The 18,487-nt window shown below is 42.0% G+C and overlaps 1 protein-coding gene across 7 annotated transcripts in view; it reads right to left on the bottom strand.

Moving 5' to 3' along the window:
* Positions 1-2,052: 2,052 nt before the first annotated feature.
* BMF (Bcl2 modifying factor) overlaps positions 2,053-18,487 on the bottom strand; it is a 34,258-nt gene continuing 17,823 nt past the window's right edge. For 3 of the 7 annotated variants that reach the window (XM_043516510.1, XM_043516512.1, XM_043516507.1), the window contains exons 4-5: positions 14,685-14,782; positions 2,053-3,272 (exon numbers count right to left, since the gene is read on the bottom strand). In XM_043516510.1, coding sequence (XP_043372445.1) covers positions 3,038-3,272; positions 14,685-14,782 — 333 coding nt within the window. In that variant the 3' untranslated portion in view covers positions 2,053-3,037. Of the gene's footprint in view, positions 3,273-3,296; positions 4,725-8,404; positions 14,783-18,487 lie in introns of those variants that run through there. The other 4 variants (XR_006282051.1, XM_043516511.1, XM_043516508.1 and 1 more) reach the window with 4 other exon arrangements.

Below are 18,487 nucleotides of genomic sequence, written 5' to 3'. Positions count from 1 at the left end.
CCAAGCCAAAAGAGACTTTCATTGCCCAAAGGCTATAGCAGACTCATTAGCCTCTGTGCCACACTGAGGTTTGAGAGAGCCACACTTAGTGTGGTTTGCATAAAGATATACGGTACATGCTGGAATGATGTAAAAGCACTTTGCTCCAAGGACTATATAATAAGCATATCTGCACCACAAGGCAACCTTCATCATCATCACCAAGGGTGAAGAATAGTTGCATGCCAGGAACAATTCCTGTGTGCAATGCAACCCCCTTCTGCATCCCCGGACCTAGCTTAGAAGAGGCACACCCAAGAGTAAGTATTACATGCATATTTAATAAGAAATAAATCCAGGACACATCTTGTACTGTTTCAAGGATTCAATAGACCTTCTCTGAAATAACCACTGAAGCTGTGCAATTTCCATGCCCATTCTGACAGCAGGGATTTGGATCCGGACAATGCAGCCAAGGGGAACTCTTGCTGTTCCAATCCAGGCTCTGAAATGCAGCATCACTGTGGTGTAACTTGCTCAAAGATGTATTAAGAACTGCCTTTTTTTCATAGGTGGATAGTGTTATTTTTGTTTGTGAGGCTGTCTAGAGAAATGACATTTAGCTCAGGAATAAGGTTAAACCTGTGGCTATAGAACTTTACGTCTTAAAATAGAAGGACATTTTAAAGTGGCTTTTGAGTGAGATGGGGAGTGATAGATATTAGTTTACCATTGTTTGTGGGCACAGTTCAGTTTCACTTGAGCCCTCTACTCATGTGAATTGAGTCAGATTGCTAAGAAGATAGAATGAAGGCCTTATGCTGTATTAGATATCACATTATTAGTGTAGTCTCAGGTAGGACTACAGCCATAAGGGAAAATCGGACACAGATTCTGGAAAACTTCAGACAGCTGGCAATTACATTGTGCTCCCCCTAGTGGACACTGTTCAGGTTACTGTATTTTGATCCCACTCCTGGATCTCACATATTAGGATGGCTAGGGATGGATAGAGTCTGGGCTCTGCCTCAGTCTCTGGGTCTCAACATGCACTTTCACAGTGTCAATCCTCTAGCATGCTTTCCTGAAAGATGGGACTCTGCAGTCCAACTGCCTACACTCTGAAACTAGGGCCAGCTCTCCCAAGCCTCCACAGTGGCTCTTGCATGTTCCCAGAGCTCCACTGAAGCTGTGGACCCAAAAAATTACTGTATCCTCCTTCAGGAACTATGAGACAGTCAAAGCAAAGGGGACACAGACTTTGCAAAGGAATTTCTAAACCAATCACATACTTAAGCACAAGAGAAACACAGATCCAGGGAGTAATAATAAATACCTGTAGACAAAACCTTCCCTCCAGTGTCCAGAGAGTCCTTTGGATCTCAGTCAGTGTCTTCTAGGAAGTCCAGGATTCTTTCTTACCACCTGCACAGCCTTGTGTTCTCGTCTTCATTCAAATGGCCAGTGAGAGAGCCTTCCTTGTGTAAAAAGTTCCAGTCCCTCATCAGGTGATTCTCCTGAGTGGCTTCAAAGTCACTCATCAGGTATTTTGTTGCTTTGGTTACATGCCCACCTGGGACAACTGGTTCCTTGGGGGGCAGATAGCCAACTCATTGTCATAGGAATTTGAATGGAAGATCATCCAGGTTAGCAATTCCTGATTGCTCTCCATTGTTAGCCCTCTGCTAACAGCTCGTGAAAGCCCAATTCAAGATGGAGGTTAAATGGGCAACAGTGAAAGTACAGTGTACTTTAAAGTCAAAATGGTGTTCACAAAACAAAATGGGATTTTTAGTTTGATACAAACATATTGTCATGGAATTACAAGGGTGTACAATGCCCCAGACTTTACATAGTTTCTTTGTGAATACCCCTATTATTTGCTAAGCTTTTGGCATAGCTTTTTATGAGGGCAAGCCACGTGGCTACATTACTTCAAGATTGGGCTTTCTGGGTTCAGCATGCCTGTTGCTCACGGGGGCTTTACAGCAAGTCCAAATGAGTTCAAACTCCTGCTACAAATTTTACTCCTTCAGGGAGCAATGCAACCAGTAAGTAACAGCAGCAACACCATAAACAAGTCAGCATTTATTAGTCAGCTGTAGCACAATATTTAAGCGTGCAGGTTTGAATGGTAAAACAAAGCTTAAGTCAATTTGCCCCACATATTACCCCACTGTTCCATCGTCTCCTGGGATTCATCTTCTGTCTCCCTCTCACCCTGTTTATCTGCTTGGGTAGCCGGAAACTTAAAACACAGTCTGTTCACACCTGGCCCTTTTTCCCAAGTTGCAGCCGCTGCTGTCTTCCCATGTTCAGCTTGCCTTCCTTTCCCAGTCATTAAAAGCTAATGTTTGGTTGTTGGAGCTTCTATTGTCTCTGCAGGACACTCCATTCATCTGTGTTGATTCCAGTCAGTTCTTGAGAATATAACCAGTTCCAAATCCAATCCAGACAGGCTCACATGACATACAGCCATGCCTCACTACCCCTTCTCCTCAGGGAGGAAATTAACCCTTTCAGACTCAGTAAGTAGCAGTACAAGGTGAGTGGGAAAACTAAGTTATGCATATTGTTCATAACCATTTTACCAATATTTTCTCCACATATGGACAGACAAACTAATCTGTCACACAGGTGACTAGGCCAGGTAGATCTGATTTTCTAGATCCTGAACCAATGCCCATTGAAGTTAATGGGAGTTTTTCCCTAGATTTCAATAGGCTTTGGATCAGGCGATTAGTATGTATTAGCTAGAACAGTTGCTTGGTGTATTGTCTCTTTACAAGGTGGTACAAGGGCAAATAACTAGGGTAGTAGAATACAATTAAGAAAGAAAAAATGTAGGATGAATATTGGGGAAAAAATCCTGTCAGTGAGATTTATTAGGTTGTGGAACAGTCTCTCTAGTGAAGCAGTGGAAAGCCAGTCACTTGGGACATTTAAAATTAGACTAATCAAAGCGCTGGAGAATATGCTGTAGGGAACATGCCTGCACTGACAGGCGGATGGACTACATGACCTCATACTGTCAGAAGCGGCCTGTCTGTATCAGGACTCAGAGGAGAAGACAGAGCAAGTTATTTGTTCTCACCCTTCTGAAGAGCCTCAGGAATTCCTGACTAAAGAAAAGCAGGTCTAAGAATTGTGCTAGAGGGTACAAATTCTGAGTGGCCAAGAAAATTTGCCTGTAAAACAGCCGGCAACTGTGAATGGGGTCACAGAGAGGAGATTGTTGAAATCCTTTTTTAAAAACATACAGACACGTTTTTTCTTGTAACTCTTGCCAAATTCTGAAAGAAAAGGTAAAGCATTTTAGATGACTGTAAGGAGGAAGAAAGGATTGTACTGGAAGAACTTTGAGTGTTTTGTAGGAATGTTTCTCTTCCCCAACTACCTTTAGAGGTTGTAGCAAAAGAGCAAGAACCACTCACCGAGAAGGATCCCTGTCTATTTTTGAGGTCTTATTAATATGAATGGAAATTAAACACAGAGAAAAAAACAGTCCTTTGTACGTGGACATTATCAGTCCTTTTGTGTTCTCTCTGCATGGAACTAAACATGACTTCAGGCTTTTCAGTTGTTAATGACCCACTTGCTCTATAAAATGTTTCTTCTCCCCACCCAAGCTATCCCCAAACGTTGCCATCTGTTGGCTGTTGAATGGCCTTTGTGAAATGTGATTGTCATCTCAGCCAGTTCCCAATGGACAAGTGTACACCTTATGAAAAGACCCCCCCACAATTGGCACCCTTGTTGGCAGTCTTAGCATAAAGGTTGAAGAGTGACTGAGTACTGAAACCAAATCCCTTCACATACACAGATGGTCCTGCCATCTCAGGGTTGAGTGGCACTTTAGCAGGGCAGTATGAGGAGGAAACCTGAACTATAACTGACGGGCTTTGCCTGCTCTGTTGATACAGAAGACTTCATGCTTCAGACCTATCATTCTGGCACCTTTCACCAGTGGTTAATTAACTAAAGAATTTAAAAGTAGTCACCCCTGAACATGGCTGTCACTTCACTGTCTCAAACAGAATTCACACTGCCTAAAAACAAACACACAGAAGAACTATTCTAATAAATCATCTTCAATAAATGCCAGGGGTGGTAAAGAAAAATGACTCAAAGAGCTTTTTCCTTATATAACCCATTAGCCATCTCCTGCTTATTATTTCTGTTTGAAGTTTCCCATAAACTCTGGAACTCATTTAGTTATCCAAAAATCGAGATTTGTTGTCCGTTTACTAAAAGCTAGTTGTCTCCATCATACACAGTTTTCACAACTGTTGCTGTTTTGATTTGAACTACAGACATAAATAGGGTCATCTCCAGCCACAGAGGGTGGATGTTTAGTTTACAGCATTGAGGTTAAGCATGTGACTAAGAGTGAAAAACAGAGGATCCTTTGTATACATCAAGAGTCCTGAGGCAAAACAGAGAGGGAGAATGCTGACACAGATTTCAATAGGGAAAGAAAAGAGACCATTATAATTTTAGAGAAGAGGAAATTAAATCATTTAGGAGACGTACAGGTTTAAAGACCTTTCGTATGGAACATTTACATTGATGTCAGATACTTAATTTTGTTAAAGGGAGACAGACAGACATCAGGACCTCAAAATAACAAAAAGCAATACCTGCATCAGATGTGAAGGAAGTCAAAGTAGTAGCAAACACCCATCAGTAGCATATAACAAGTAGGTATTTGCACTGAACTATCATCAGCTTTTTAATTCAAATCCCTGTTGGAAGGAAGCACATTAGTTTTCATGTAGCATTTTAATGCTAATTAGCAATATGTACAAATGTTTATATAAAGTCTCCTCCATTTTCAGACATACCACTTCATTCTCCAATCACATGGTATTGTACACGTATTGAATGCTCCCTAGCTTGTATTGGAAGCTCCTTGAGGCAGGGACTTTGTCATGATATGGCATTAAGCAAACTCCTACTGTTCAGCAAGTATATGTATAATCATTCAAACAGAAACAGCTGTCCTGACCTGCCAGAAAGGAGGAAATTAGTTGGCAAGTTGCCTCTGCTCCTCACCTGTGGTGGAAAATTGCTGAGCTTGTGTGATGCCCCCAAAAGCAGAGGGGCCAAGCCACTTCTGTTGCTCATGGTTAAAAATGTCCCTGGCTGTTTTTTTTTGTTTGCTTGAATGAGACAATGCAGTTGAAGCTCTCCCATTTTAAGCCACTATTTCCCAGTCACTTAGGTCTGTCTCAAAAAATGACTTTTTGGACTCTCCCAAAACCAAATAAAAACAAGAGACTTGGTGCTAGACCAGAAATGAATGGATTTTCTAAAGTATCTTTTAAATACCAATCTATTTCTGAATGATTCAGATGTGTAAGCAGACAGAAGCTTGCTTTGGGCAGCGTTCATGTACATCATGCTCAGCAAGAACCAGTACTTTTGCCATATACATATCGAAGTATTAAATTTTGAAAATTTCTGGATGTTTAGTCATAGTCTACTAAGTGCAGTAGATTCTTCCCCTTAACTTCAGCAAAAATGCTGGAACTGGAATATAGTGCTTTATGGATCAGGTTGTGTAAGGAGAGAAGAACTTTGAGCATCAGAACAGTGCATTTATCATTTTATTTTATTTCAAAGGTAGGCTGAATACTTCTTAATACTTCCCTGCAGCACTAACCCAACTTAAACTATTTATCTCGTCACTAAAGCATACCATTTAAGGTTAATGGTATGAAACAAACACATTTTTTTAAAAGCTGTTACTATGGTGCAAATATGTCCTAGGAAGAATACATCACGATTGCCCCACCCCGTTACAAGTGAAGGGACAGTGGCTGGAAACAGACTGTCTGAGGGACTCTGCTTCTGTCTAATTTTGATTAGTATGCACGTTTGAGTCTAGTCAGGATCTGAGGAGGAAATCTCCACCTTGTTGTTGTTGATCCTGGAAGTACTCCTGTGTGTAAGAGCATGTTGGATTTGGTTTTGATGCTTGATCTTATCTCTCTTCACCCTAGGTTCTAATGTATACAGTTAAAAAAAAATCCCTCACTTGGCTGCAGTCATATGACTACAGGCTGTGATAGCATCTAATTTCATAACTTAAGCAAGGCTAGGTTTAGTCCTTTGGGAGATCTCCAAGGAAGGATTTTGTTCCAGCCATTTGTGCACCAGCCTATGTTTCCTGTTAGGTAAAAGCTCTTTCAGCTGTTCCAGCTACGTGTCAGTGCTAAGAAAGTTAGTTTTTAAAGGCCATATTTTACTTTAATAAAATTATGAAAAAATTCAGATTTTAATCATACAAGAGTCAGGAAATTCAGAGTTAATTCCCCCAGCTGCATCAATCTTACCTTTGTCCCCTTGTACGAGTATATTACAATAAGCTTTTTCATAATCACATGACACTGGGCAGGGGACACATTTCTCAGCAAATCTAATACAATGAAAATAAATTGTACTTTTTTCTATAATTTTAGATGTGCATGTTGCTTTTCATATTACTGCATACATCATGTGTTCATGAAATGAAAGACCCTATTGTAATGCATACACCAAAACAAGACAACTTAACATTGGAGTGGGAACATTAACTCAGTTTCCTAAGCCTTTTGGAGATTAAAATCTCACTAGTAATATTGCTTTAATGAAGTATATTAAAATTATTAAACTCATACATTGTCCTGCATGGACTGGTTACCATTATTCAATGGAAATATTTCCTCCAATCATTTACAGGAAGTCAATAAAATTGAATTCCACAGAGGGGTACACATCAGGGTCCCAAATAGAAGTATGCATTTATTAGCTCAGTGAAATCAGGAATTTGACTTTGCAACTAGGCGGGGGGGGAATTCATTATCATCTGTAATAACTTGGGGAATCTGTACAATTCATGAATTCTGTGAGAGATTACGAATTCTCTATGTATCCTTACCAAGCTAAAAACTCTTATTGTAAAAGTGGTCCTTTGTCTTCTATTGTCTTTTCACCTCCATCTCGGACCAAAATTCCAACTGCAGTAGTGGCAAAGGCCTAACAAGAGAGGGTTGTTAAACCATGCTGGTCCCCTACTCAGAAAGGACAAAGTGCTGGTTTCTATCCTAGAGAACTGGTTTGTCAGGGAAGGTCACTTTGGCAACAAAGCCACCTGGCAAGGGACTGTGATCACCTGGGGAGGCTGAGCAGGACATCTGATAAAGGGCTAAAAAGTTAAGAGGGCAGGAACTGCTTTACTCAATGGCCATTTTTCCTCCTATTTAAGAGGAGGGAGAAGCAACTCAACAATATGTAGGGGCCCGATGAGACAGTCTCTCCTACAGCCTGAACACAGTTGGTCCCGCAAGGGAAGGGTGAAGTAGTGAGGAGCACTGCATTTAGAATGTTTGTTTTCTAAATGATCTATACTCTGTCTATTTCTCAGGTGATTAAGAAAAGTAATAATGTGTTAGATTCTGGTCGAAATGTCTGTGTGTGTTGTATGCTTCACAACTGCCATGTGTCTCCCGAGAGAGTTAAATGGTAACCCAGAAGACACTCACTTTTGGTGGGCTTCCAGAAGCGGGTGCATAAGCTGCAGAAGAGTCTGAAGGGTCAGCACTCTAGGCAAGTGGACACCAGTGTTCCAGCTCTCAAGAGGGGGTACTAGAGAAATCGTCTGTACCTCAAGTATGTGCCTAGGGGCATTGGCTGAGCTCCAGTCAGGCTCTGGAGACAGACACCTAGGCAGCCGGAGGCTCTGTTCCCTCACAGCAGTCTAGGGAGTAGCCAAAAGAGGGAGCTCAACTAGGACCAGTGACACCATCTTATCCCTCAGAGTCACAGCTCATTTGCATAAAATATACATAATTAGTAGTATAGACCTACATCTTCCTTAGTAGATTAACAAATATATTTGCATTAATCATCAGTAAAAACCTGTAGCTGATCCACTTTGAATGAGCTTGAATAGGAAATACAGAAAAACAGCCACTAGAAGCCACATTTTAAGAGTCTGGAGGCAGCATATTGTTAGCTGTGTTAAGATACAATTTTCAACTTTGTGGATGGAAGTGGAAAGTTTAGCTGTGCAGCTCCTATTAGCAACAGCCTTGTAAAGCCCAGTGTACTGTGGTGATAATACAGCTTCAAAAGCTTCATATTTCATGTATTTCATAATTCAGTCACCAGTGGGCTGAGAAAAACCTGTTTTTTCCCCCCTGTACAAAGACAGAATATTAGAGGAAAATCTTGGTTTAGCTGCAGAGGTTGGTATGGGGTAGGTAATAGGGAGTATACACATGGATCTACCAGCCATTTACAAAGTTTACCAACCGAAGTTGTACTTCCATATTATTTTACTAAATTACAGAACTATTGGTCAATCTGTGAAGGTTCAGGTCACTAGAATGGAGTGTCATACAGCCATTAAACCATACAAAAAGTAAAAGAACAGAATACATAGCATTTAACAATTTTATTAAAAATTGTACCAGTTATTAGAAAAAAATTCCAAGTATTAAAAAGCACCAGAGAGAAAGCACAGAGCAAATATACTGCACAGATACAAAAAAGGAGCTTCTCCCAGTCACCATCACTACAGGCATGAATCCTGGAGGCACACAGCCAAGATAAACAAAATGCTACATTCTCACTGGGTCTCAGTCCATGGCAGAGAGGGCGTGTGCACTTCAGGACTAGTCTAGACAAAGATTTCACAGGAGAGCATTGACTGTACTTCTTCAGCTGGGAGAACATAAGATTCATTCAGCAGGGACACTCTCTATGAAAGGTTAAGAGCATTTTAAAACAATACACCGAGAACCTCTCTCCCCCTCATCTCTGATTCTCCAAGGCAGCCACTGGAGGCAATTAATTACTCCAAAGTTTAAAAATGAAACATCTCCAACAAGAGTAGAAAAGTCCAGGGGGAGATGAAGCTGCACGTCAAAATATGCTCATCTATGGATCTTTAAAGAGAAATGCGGAGGAGATTTGAATACATTTCTGATACCACAGAAGGAAAGGAAGAGGATTTGGAAAAGAGATGCATTCCCAAGTTGGGAGGAGGGGGGTTTTGTTTGTTTTTTTAAGTAGTCTAACTTTGGGCACCAAAAGTCCATATTTAGTGTCAGGATTTTCAAAAGCACCTAACTCTCTTAGGTGCTTTTTGAAAATCCCCCACTAGGAGCCTAACTTTAAGCACCCATTTAGTAAGATCATAGCCATGTTTGTGTCTTCTTACATCACGTGACTACAACACATCAGTGAGAAGGGAGAAGTGTTACATCCCCTTTCTACCCTCAACCTTTCCTCAGAGTAGTTTGACCAAACTGGAATGGTCTTCTGGGGGGTGCAGGCCTAAAGTTGTCTCCCTGAAGCTGAAGAGTCTGTGGTGATGCTCTCCTGGGGCCGAATCCACAAATCAGGGAGACTCCACTTGATTTTTAAAGATAACTTTGTACATGCAAAATCTTCATAATAAAATTTAAAACAGTTTAAAGATCTACACTTCCCACCCCCTCCCTCCACTCCCCAAAGGCAGCAAATAGTCTGAAGACAGAACTGAAAAATGGCTTTTAAAAAACTCTACAGACTTAAGTTTCACTTCCCAGAAACCAACTTCCAGCATGGGATTCATAGGAAGAAACCCTCCCATCTGTGGGGGAAGGGGGTGGGAGGTGTGGAAGAAAGAAGGGGGGGGGGGAGATGTCAGACTGCCTTTTTATGTAAACACACAGACACATACAGGCATACACACAATTACATTCCAGTGCATTCAATGTGTTTGGTCTTTTTCTGCTTTTCCTTACGGGTAAGAACTAAGTGGTGTACTACCTGTGTGAATGTGTACAAACCAAAGAAACAATGATCATAAGAGCTTTTTAGGAATTGTAAGAGATCTTGAACAATCTCTCACCAATTCCTTGAGGTATTTTTTTCCTTTCTGAAACAAATCAAAAGCAACAGGGAGGTGTTTTTTTTTTAAATGACCACAAATTCCAATTTAAAAACAATATTCTTTGGAATGACTATGAATAGCTTTGCTGTCAACTCTTAATACTCTGTATCACTTGACCCACATGCAGAACTCCCATTAGTGTGAATGGGCATTGCAGAGTTGAATCAAGGGCATTATATCCTGTCAAGGTTGTTCATAGTAATTAATATGAGCCTTCCCTTTAAGCAAAGTAGGGCTGTTAGTAAAACCACCCCTTGAATGTACCCGATATGTTCCAATATTACCACTTATACAGCTTCACTGGAAAGCACAGTAGGTGCTATTAAGGATCAACAAAGGAAGGGTTAAAGTGAATCAAAAGTGACTTTGCAGAGTTTAGACTTCAGGTTGCAGCAACTGCCTAAAGCCTTTGTTTTACCTCCAGCTCATTTATTAGAATTCAGAACCTGTAATTTCCCAAAGGGAAGGGGCAACTTTCCTCCATTCTCCATGAGCCAAATACATCTGAAGTATCACTTCATTGACTGCAATGGAATTACACGGGTATGAAGTGGCCTCAAGGTGTCTAAATCTGGTCACATCTCAGATGGCTTTTATTCAACCTCGGTTCAAGCCCAAAGGAGCAAAGGCAGCTAGTTATTCCGACTTGACAGTGAAAGTAAACAAGTCTTCACAAGTGACCCTTCGTCACAGAGGATTGAGTTCCTCTTCCCCATCCTGCTGTGGATATAGGCAAGGCTTAAAAAGGAAAGGCTAAACAGAACATTTCACTCAAGGGCCAGTCTCCCAGGCTCCAAAAACACTGACAGTGTGACAAATATTAAGCTAAGCTTCAGTTGGCAGCAGAAGACAGGCAGACTTGGTACAATGGGAAAATTGCAATAGAATATAATATCCATAGAAACCAACAAAAGAGTAGCAGTTAATACACACAGTAAGTTACACAGAAGTCCACTGCTAGCAGAGACGATCAGCACCTTGGGAAAAGCCTGCAGTCCCACATCCATTTCCAATGTCAGCCCTTTCTGTTGGAAGTTCATTCTCTCGTCTACCTCCACCTTACCCTAGCTATGGCAGTTTGCAGCTAACCTTGGGCAGTCACTTTGTAATTACTGGCTCAGCTTTCATGATTTGCAGGAAACAGAGTAAGACAAACAAACACCCACTAGCACCAGGCTCACTGGATCCAGGTAAGGTTTGGGTTACAAGAGAGATATTTGAAGAGACAGGAGGGAGAGACACAGAAATAAATTCTTTCCTCTCTCAAGTCAAGAATGTCAGGGTCAGAAGCCATTTTGGTGATCCTGGAAAGGGAGACAGATTTTAAACACTGTAGGTGCTGTCAGCTGAAACTCACATTGTCTTGACTGTTGCCCATTAAACTAGAAGTAACTTTAGGAGAAAGCCAACTGTTCTCTAAATTGTTAGAGACACTTCACTAGTGTTTCAGTATACAGAAAAGGAGCTGAACACTGAATTCCCACCCCTTCACTCAGGCAAACCACCAATTAAAATCATTCAAGAGTTGCCCCTCCCCCCCACCAGATTTAGGCCTTGCTAATTGAAAATACTTCCCTAACTCATCCACGTATTTCTAACTGTGCTCAGACTGTAACAAACACTTTGAGGGGAGGATTTTCTCCACAGAAGTACATACCAAAGTGGGCAGGACCGGCTCTAGGCACCAGCAAAGCAAGCACGTGCTTGGGGCGGCACATTTCTAGCCCTCCTTTCTTTTTGGGGAAGTTGCGCTCTTGGAGCTGCGCCACTTAGATGGGGCGAGGGCACCGCGCCCCCGGCCACAGTGGGAAGAGGAAGCCCCAGCCCCGGGATGCTGGGCTGCCAGGGCCCAGCTGCTACTGGGGAGAAAAGGGCGAGTCCTGCCGGGGAGCCGGGGCTGCGTCACCTCATCTGCGCACTGGCTGCTGCGCTGCCTTGTGCCACCCCTTCTATCAGGGCTTCTCTGCGCGGCTGGGGGGAGAGGGGAGGGGGTAAAGCCCCTGCAGGCGCTGGGAGAAGGTGACATCACTCCCTCCGCTTCCAGCGCCGCCATTCTGGTTAACAGCTTTATTTCATTCCTTCCCCACTGCAACCTATAAAGCTCCACTCCCCTCTCCCTCAGTTTCCTTGACAAGCCTACACCTCATGAACGGCGGGTATAATAGGCCTCCCCTGGCACTGCCATGGCAACTGGACCTCCGGTTGTGGGGTTTAGCAGCGAAGTTTTTGCTTTATTATGCCCCATGCAGGTTCCGGCAGTATGTGCTATTCAGCTTCCTGGGTTATCAGTAATCTCTCTGGACTCCAGGGAAATTTCTGATGAACCCAGGAAGCTGAATAGCACATACTGCCTCATCAGCTGCCCCAGAACCTGCATGGGGCATATCAAAAGCATCTTTGAAGAGATGCTTTTCCTCCAGGCCGCTTGGGTCTGGGGAGGGGAGTGGAGACACAGCTGCAGAAAGCCCGGGGCTCCGCTGGCCAAGGTAGGGGCATGCTTGGGGCTTCTCTAGGCGGGGGTCTTGTGGCTCTGGGCTGCAGCAGGGAGGAGGACAACAGAGTCTTGGGGCTCAAGCTGCAGGCAGAAGGGATGGAGTCAGGGGCTAACTTCCCGAAAGGGGGGCTCAACCTGTTGCCTATGCTACACTTTCAGTTCTAAGGGGGCTCTCCCCAAGGTCCAGATTCCAAGGGCTCAGTCCCTTCAATCCAGTCTGTGCTTGCCCTACCCCTCAGGCTTGCTTCCTATTTAAACCCCTGTTCTCCAGTCACCATACACCCCAAGTGACTCTGTTTTGCAGAGCAATGGAAGGTATTTCAGTAAATAGGGAGCAGCTTCCAGTACCGCTTCAAAGTAATTAATGACAGGTACCACTCACGTCCAACTGCATAACTCCATAGTGCACGTGCTTAACTAAAATGAAACAAAGCTAACTTAAGAATCATTGTTCTGAACTCCTGACCATCCCAGAGGAACACATTACTCTGCATAATGTAGCTTTAGCTAGGGGGAAAAAAAAAAAAAAAGTCAGTTTGCATGAGGAACCCCATTTGTACTGAATGATCGCAGCAGAGCTGTGTAAGCGGAGAGGGTCCTGGGAGCTGGTTTGGAGAGGGCTAGACAACTCCTGCCATAAAAAAGCAGAATGCCAGTCAATAGATGGGATTGAGAAATAGAGGGGAAGCATCCAAATACAAATATGTGTTACAAATCATTACCAGGCACTTTAATGGGGTTACTGAGGGTACATGGGAACTGGGTCATTACAAATGTCCGAGATGGAAACAGACTTAAAGAAGGGCAAGAAAAAAGCGGGGGGGGGGGGGAATGGAGGGGAAGGAGAATGTGCAAGAAAACTCTTCCAATACAGTGATTCTTTACTGTTCATTAGGCTTCAAAGCAGACCAGGAGCTCCAGAACCCCTCTGTCTTGACAGCTGTAGCAAGACTGAAGGGCAACTGTCCAGCAAGATTTTTCCTAGTGTTAGTTTTATAATTTGTGATTTAGAATTAGCTCTGGGCAAGTATGGAAACAGTCTGTGGAAAGCAGAGACTATATCCTTTTCCCTTCGTATTTCACACTTCATAAACAAACTAAACCTAAATTTTTGGGGTAGATAGTTCCCCATCCCTGTTCCAAGAGCGGCAGCCAAACAGATTTAAAAACACCAGACAGTCACAAGTCAATGACAATGAACTATCACTCCAAGTAGTATTTCTGTTGTCAGTGTACACGAATATCACTTCCAGTATTACTCATTAGAATAATAGACCGATCACTTGTACAAACCTGCAGTGTAGGGGTTCAAAGTAATTACTAATTAATCTCCTAGTCAAATCATGAAGCAAACGTATCAGATGCTTGGGATCTGAATCTTCTTAACAGCGCACATGATAGGGAGGGGGGGAAAAAATCCACCAGAGCACTAACAAAAATATACAGATTAACAATTCCAGAAGAATCATGCTTAGATTATATTCCATTTTTAACAGCTCTATCCTGGTTTATGGGGACAGTATATAGTGTACAGGACCAAACAGCCCTTTGCACAAAGATACTGAAGAGTCACCAACATCTTCTGAAAGATTCTGGACTCTAACAGAAACAATTCCATCTATTAGTGGCAATGACAAAGAGCGACTTCATGTGAAGAATGTCCAACTTGGGCCAATTAAGTCATTAAACAAAACTAGATTTTTACATATCTCCCTGGTAATAAAATTCAGGGAAATAAACAAACAGTGACCCACCTGCTGCTGTACATAAGCTACTTAAGTGTAATTGTTTCTAAAAATAACTTTTTTCAAAAGTTATCCCATAGACGAGTCAAGTGTCTCTAATCCGGAAGTAGCCCAAAGTACATTTAGAGCCATCAGTCCCAGACACCATCATTAACTAGCAGCCAAAATTACAAACTGCTGCATTCTATCAATTAAAAAACAAAAACAGAGCAGAGGAACCTGTTTGTCTACTACTTGCCTCACTTGCATAGAGGTTACTGATATGGGGAATCAGCAGCAAGCTTTACCAAACACATCTAAGTTCTAAGACTTTCCTTCAACAGTGTTGGACAAGAGCTCCCAGCCTCATCAGGAACGAAGCAGTAAAGAAGAGTCCCTGGGGGGGGGAGGGGAAAAAAAAAAAAGCTTGAGAAGATGAGTAAGAGTTTGACAGAGTCCTCACATCCGGCCTGCGGTGTGCATGTCTCTCTCCCCCAGACCAGTGTTTGTTCAGTGCTCTCTGCAGGCTGGATGTGACCTGGAACAGGTGGAGGAGTCTCACCTCTGACCTACGTGGTTCCTGTTTGCCTCCACATTTAAGGCCAAGTTATGTAGGAAGAGAAGGATCTGCCACCACACTTGATTTCTGTTCTGCTGATGCTGTAAAGGAGAATGATTGAAACAAGGTTATTTATATTTTACAATTGCAACATACCACTTATCTTTTCCAATAAAAACTCAGTTACTTTTCAAGAGCAGACAATTTAATCCCATCAGCACGACTGGGGGGGGGGGAGGGGGAGAGGTAGGGGGTGGGGAGAATGATAAGTTCTCCAGAAATAATTATAGCTCTAACATTAGAATTTAAAAAAAAAAAAAAGCGCAGACCCTTATGCATTGTGCGCAAGAGGATTAAACCTTTTTTTGCTTGCAGGATTTTGCAGAGTTTAGCCAAGTGCTGTTTTTAATCAGATTGGCTTCTGAGCCTTTCAAAAGCCCCAGCTGCATGAACAAACAACTTTCTTAAAAAAAAAAAAAAAGTTACCCCCCTTCTTCACCCCAAAAGTAGAAAAAAAAAGTAACTGGTGATCCATCTGTAAGTGATTTGACACCGTGAAGGTCAAAGGGTTAATCTTCAATTTAAACCACACTGCTGAGGCAGCAAAACTCTGATTTCATCCAGTACAAGAAAACACTCGTGCGCGCACACACTCCCCCACTCCCTCCCCCCCCATCACATTTTCCTTCCCAGCATCTCCAAGATAATACTGCCCTTTTTATAGCTACTTTTGACAGTAAGCCATAAATAATCAGCCTTGGAGCCCTTTCCTACCGACTGGAGCCAATTAAACCTTAAGCAAGAACATACTTACCAAAAAAAAAAAAAAAAAAGAAAAGAAAAAAGAGAGAAAAGAGAAAAAGAAAGAAAGAAAGAAAAAAGCAAAGAGGTTATTTCAGGTCCCACTGTCAAGCAATGAAGTTTGAAAGTTAAGTTTCGGGGGACATCAGACCTCATAAAGCTGCTTTTGGGAAGGAATGCTGTCCCTTCTTTTGTTATGTGTAATCACCTCTGTGAAAGTGTTCTCCGTTATACCCCCCCCTTTGTTCTTTAATGTCATCTCATACAAACAGGTGGGTTTCTCTTTACACTACACAATCTGGGATACTATTTCACATCCCTAACCAACCTTCAATTAAAAGGCCAGTTCTTGTTTTCTCATCCAGAATTACCTATTTGTTAAGCCAGGCTAGTGACCATTTAAAAAAAAAAAAATCCCAAGCAGACAAGGAATAGAAGGCTGGTTTACAGTGACTTCACCTTAGCACACAAGAGCATTACAGAGTACTGAAGCACTCTATATGAACAAGGAGTTTCAACTTAGATTAGTCCAACAGGGCAGATTCACATAAGCATGAGCTGGAAAAAGAGAAAACACCTTAGCTGTAGTTTGCATACTAGAATTGTTTCAAGAGAAATACCCAAAACATTCCAATAAACTCTTTATATTGTGCTCATGTTTTCCGGAGACTAGAACTGCAGGAAAGGTGCAAGGTGAACCTCAAACACACTCAAATTAGGTCTTGGAAAGGATATGCGCTGTATTCCCTAACCCAGCAGCAGTTCGTTCAATATTTTATTCTTCTCCACAAGACTTAAATGTGTCCCCAGATTTAGGAGGGTTTACACTGTTCTAATTACAATGCGCCAACGTCCTTCTGTTCAGAACATGGCCCACGACAGCCATTCGGGAGACTGGCATCATTTGTTCCAAACAGCCCCAGGCTTAATACCCACAAGCAACTGTCCCAGAGCGTGGTTACATTCATAGGTGAGAACATTCCCACCATGCAACTCTTGACAATACTATCTTCTAGTGTTGGATTAATGTCATCATAACCCCTAAAATGCTCTTAAGGAGGCAGATGCTTTTGGTTTCCCTTTATTCTTATAACCAACTGTACACCCCTTTTTGTCAGAGACTTTGGAGGTCTCTCACTCTCTTCCTTCCCCTATCCCAAGCCACATTTCAGAACCTATTCTGACACACATGTGCAACCAAGACTCCTGACAGCGTATCCAGAAAACATGTTTTCACCAACTCATTTGAGACCACCAACCCAAATGCATTATAAATAAGGTCTTCAGAGTAGCCTGCCATAAGCATACTGCAGTATATATGAAGGTGCAATAGATTTTCCCCATCTCCACCACTTAGCAAACTATGGGAAAGAGCTGGTGCAAACACTAAAGATGCTCCAAAGGAAATGCAAGCAGATTTCATATGTTCAACAAGATTTATTACTTCATTGTATTTGTGACCAAACAAATAGGCTGGTCTTTAAGAAATCTGGAGAGAAATTTAAAGAGATAGCCTTAAGTTGTCTCAAAAATAAATTTGGAACAGAGCAGTTTAACTGGTGGCACTCCTTTCCCATCTGCTCAAGTGACATTTGTCAAAGTGCTTAGTTTGGGGCATGCCGGGGAAGAGATGCACTAGTTTAAAGTGCATGCAATTTATACTGCTATACATTTACATGGGCGCAAATGGTTAGCGTACATATGAAACCAAATGCCATACACTGCTGCCCTATTTCAGGCAGGAGGTTGCCTTGAGTTTTGCTCAAGTTTCTTATGCAATGTATTATGTTTCTAAATGTTTATCTTCTCACTTTCCCACAGCTCAATAGGCAAACTTCAGAAGGAAAAAAAGTGTTTGTGCTTTATTATGATGGACAAAGGAAGTCTGAAATTATTTCCTCCCACCAAAAAATGGCTTTTCCTACTTACTTTTTATACATCAGAAATTCAGGCCTTTTCTACCTTGGAAGACTCACTGGACAGCTGGAGAGCTAGTGGAATCTGACATCACAAGTATTAAAGAAGTGAAACCTGATTGAGCAAGGAAGTTATTTTATTCAGACTCTGTTCTGTGTTTGTTTTCATTGATACCCATTTGAGTTAAACACTAGGAAAAAGCCATCTTTGTGCAAAACAAAGGTGGGGGAAAAAAAATCAGAGTAGGTAATGTGCAAAAAAACCCTGTATTAAATTATTAACAAAAAACTCTCAAGCCTTCTTTTATGTCAAAGCAGCAAAAAAAGGGCACATACATAGTATTTGCACTCCCCCTCTTCCCTTATTTTACTCTTCACCTTCTCCCTCTAATAAAATAAATAATGCCACCAAGCCTTTCATCAGCAGATCTCAGCATGTTACAAAGAAGGCTGTTATTATTCCCAATTCACATATGGGGAAATTAAGGCACAGAGAGATGAAATGACTTGCCCGAGGTCACCCAGCATGCCAGCAGCAGAGCTAGGCATAGAATCCAGGTTTTTAGAGTCCCCGTGCTCTAGACCTCACTGTCTTTTTATATTTTCCAATTTAGTCAGATGCAAGAGCAGCACTTCCTCAGTGACAGGATGAATGTCAGATTAAAAATCAGTGGTATCCATTTAAGTGAGACAAGAGACATGGAGGGAAGATAGCAGATGATCTCTGCAGTAAGGATGGAAAAGCCAATTCAGAAAAAGAACTTACCCAAACCTGAATAGGACCTTCTTGGAAGTTTCAGTAAGTTCAAGTAACTTTTCAAATTCAAGTAACATGCCTCTGCCAGAACTGGGAGCAAAATACTCAAATATCACAAGAGAGGATTTTTTCCAAGGTACTGCTTGCCTGCCAGAAAGGACCAGAAATATCAGGAGAGCCAGTTCATGAGATTTCCAGTTGGATTTCTCAGTCACACAGCCTTGAGATTTACCCCTCACAATCTTGTGGTGCAGATTTATATTCTTCTCAAGGCTGATTCTAGCCCACAATATCCCTGCCAAAAGTAATTCATTTCGTAACCTTACTCTGGG

The sequence above is a fragment of the Dermochelys coriacea genome, chromosome 6 (genome assembly GCF_009764565.3).
Source record: "Dermochelys coriacea isolate rDerCor1 chromosome 6, rDerCor1.pri.v4, whole genome shotgun sequence".
Lineage (NCBI taxonomy): Eukaryota > Metazoa > Chordata > Testudines > Dermochelyidae > Dermochelys > Dermochelys coriacea.
This window is presented reverse-complemented; position numbering and strand designations above follow the sequence as displayed.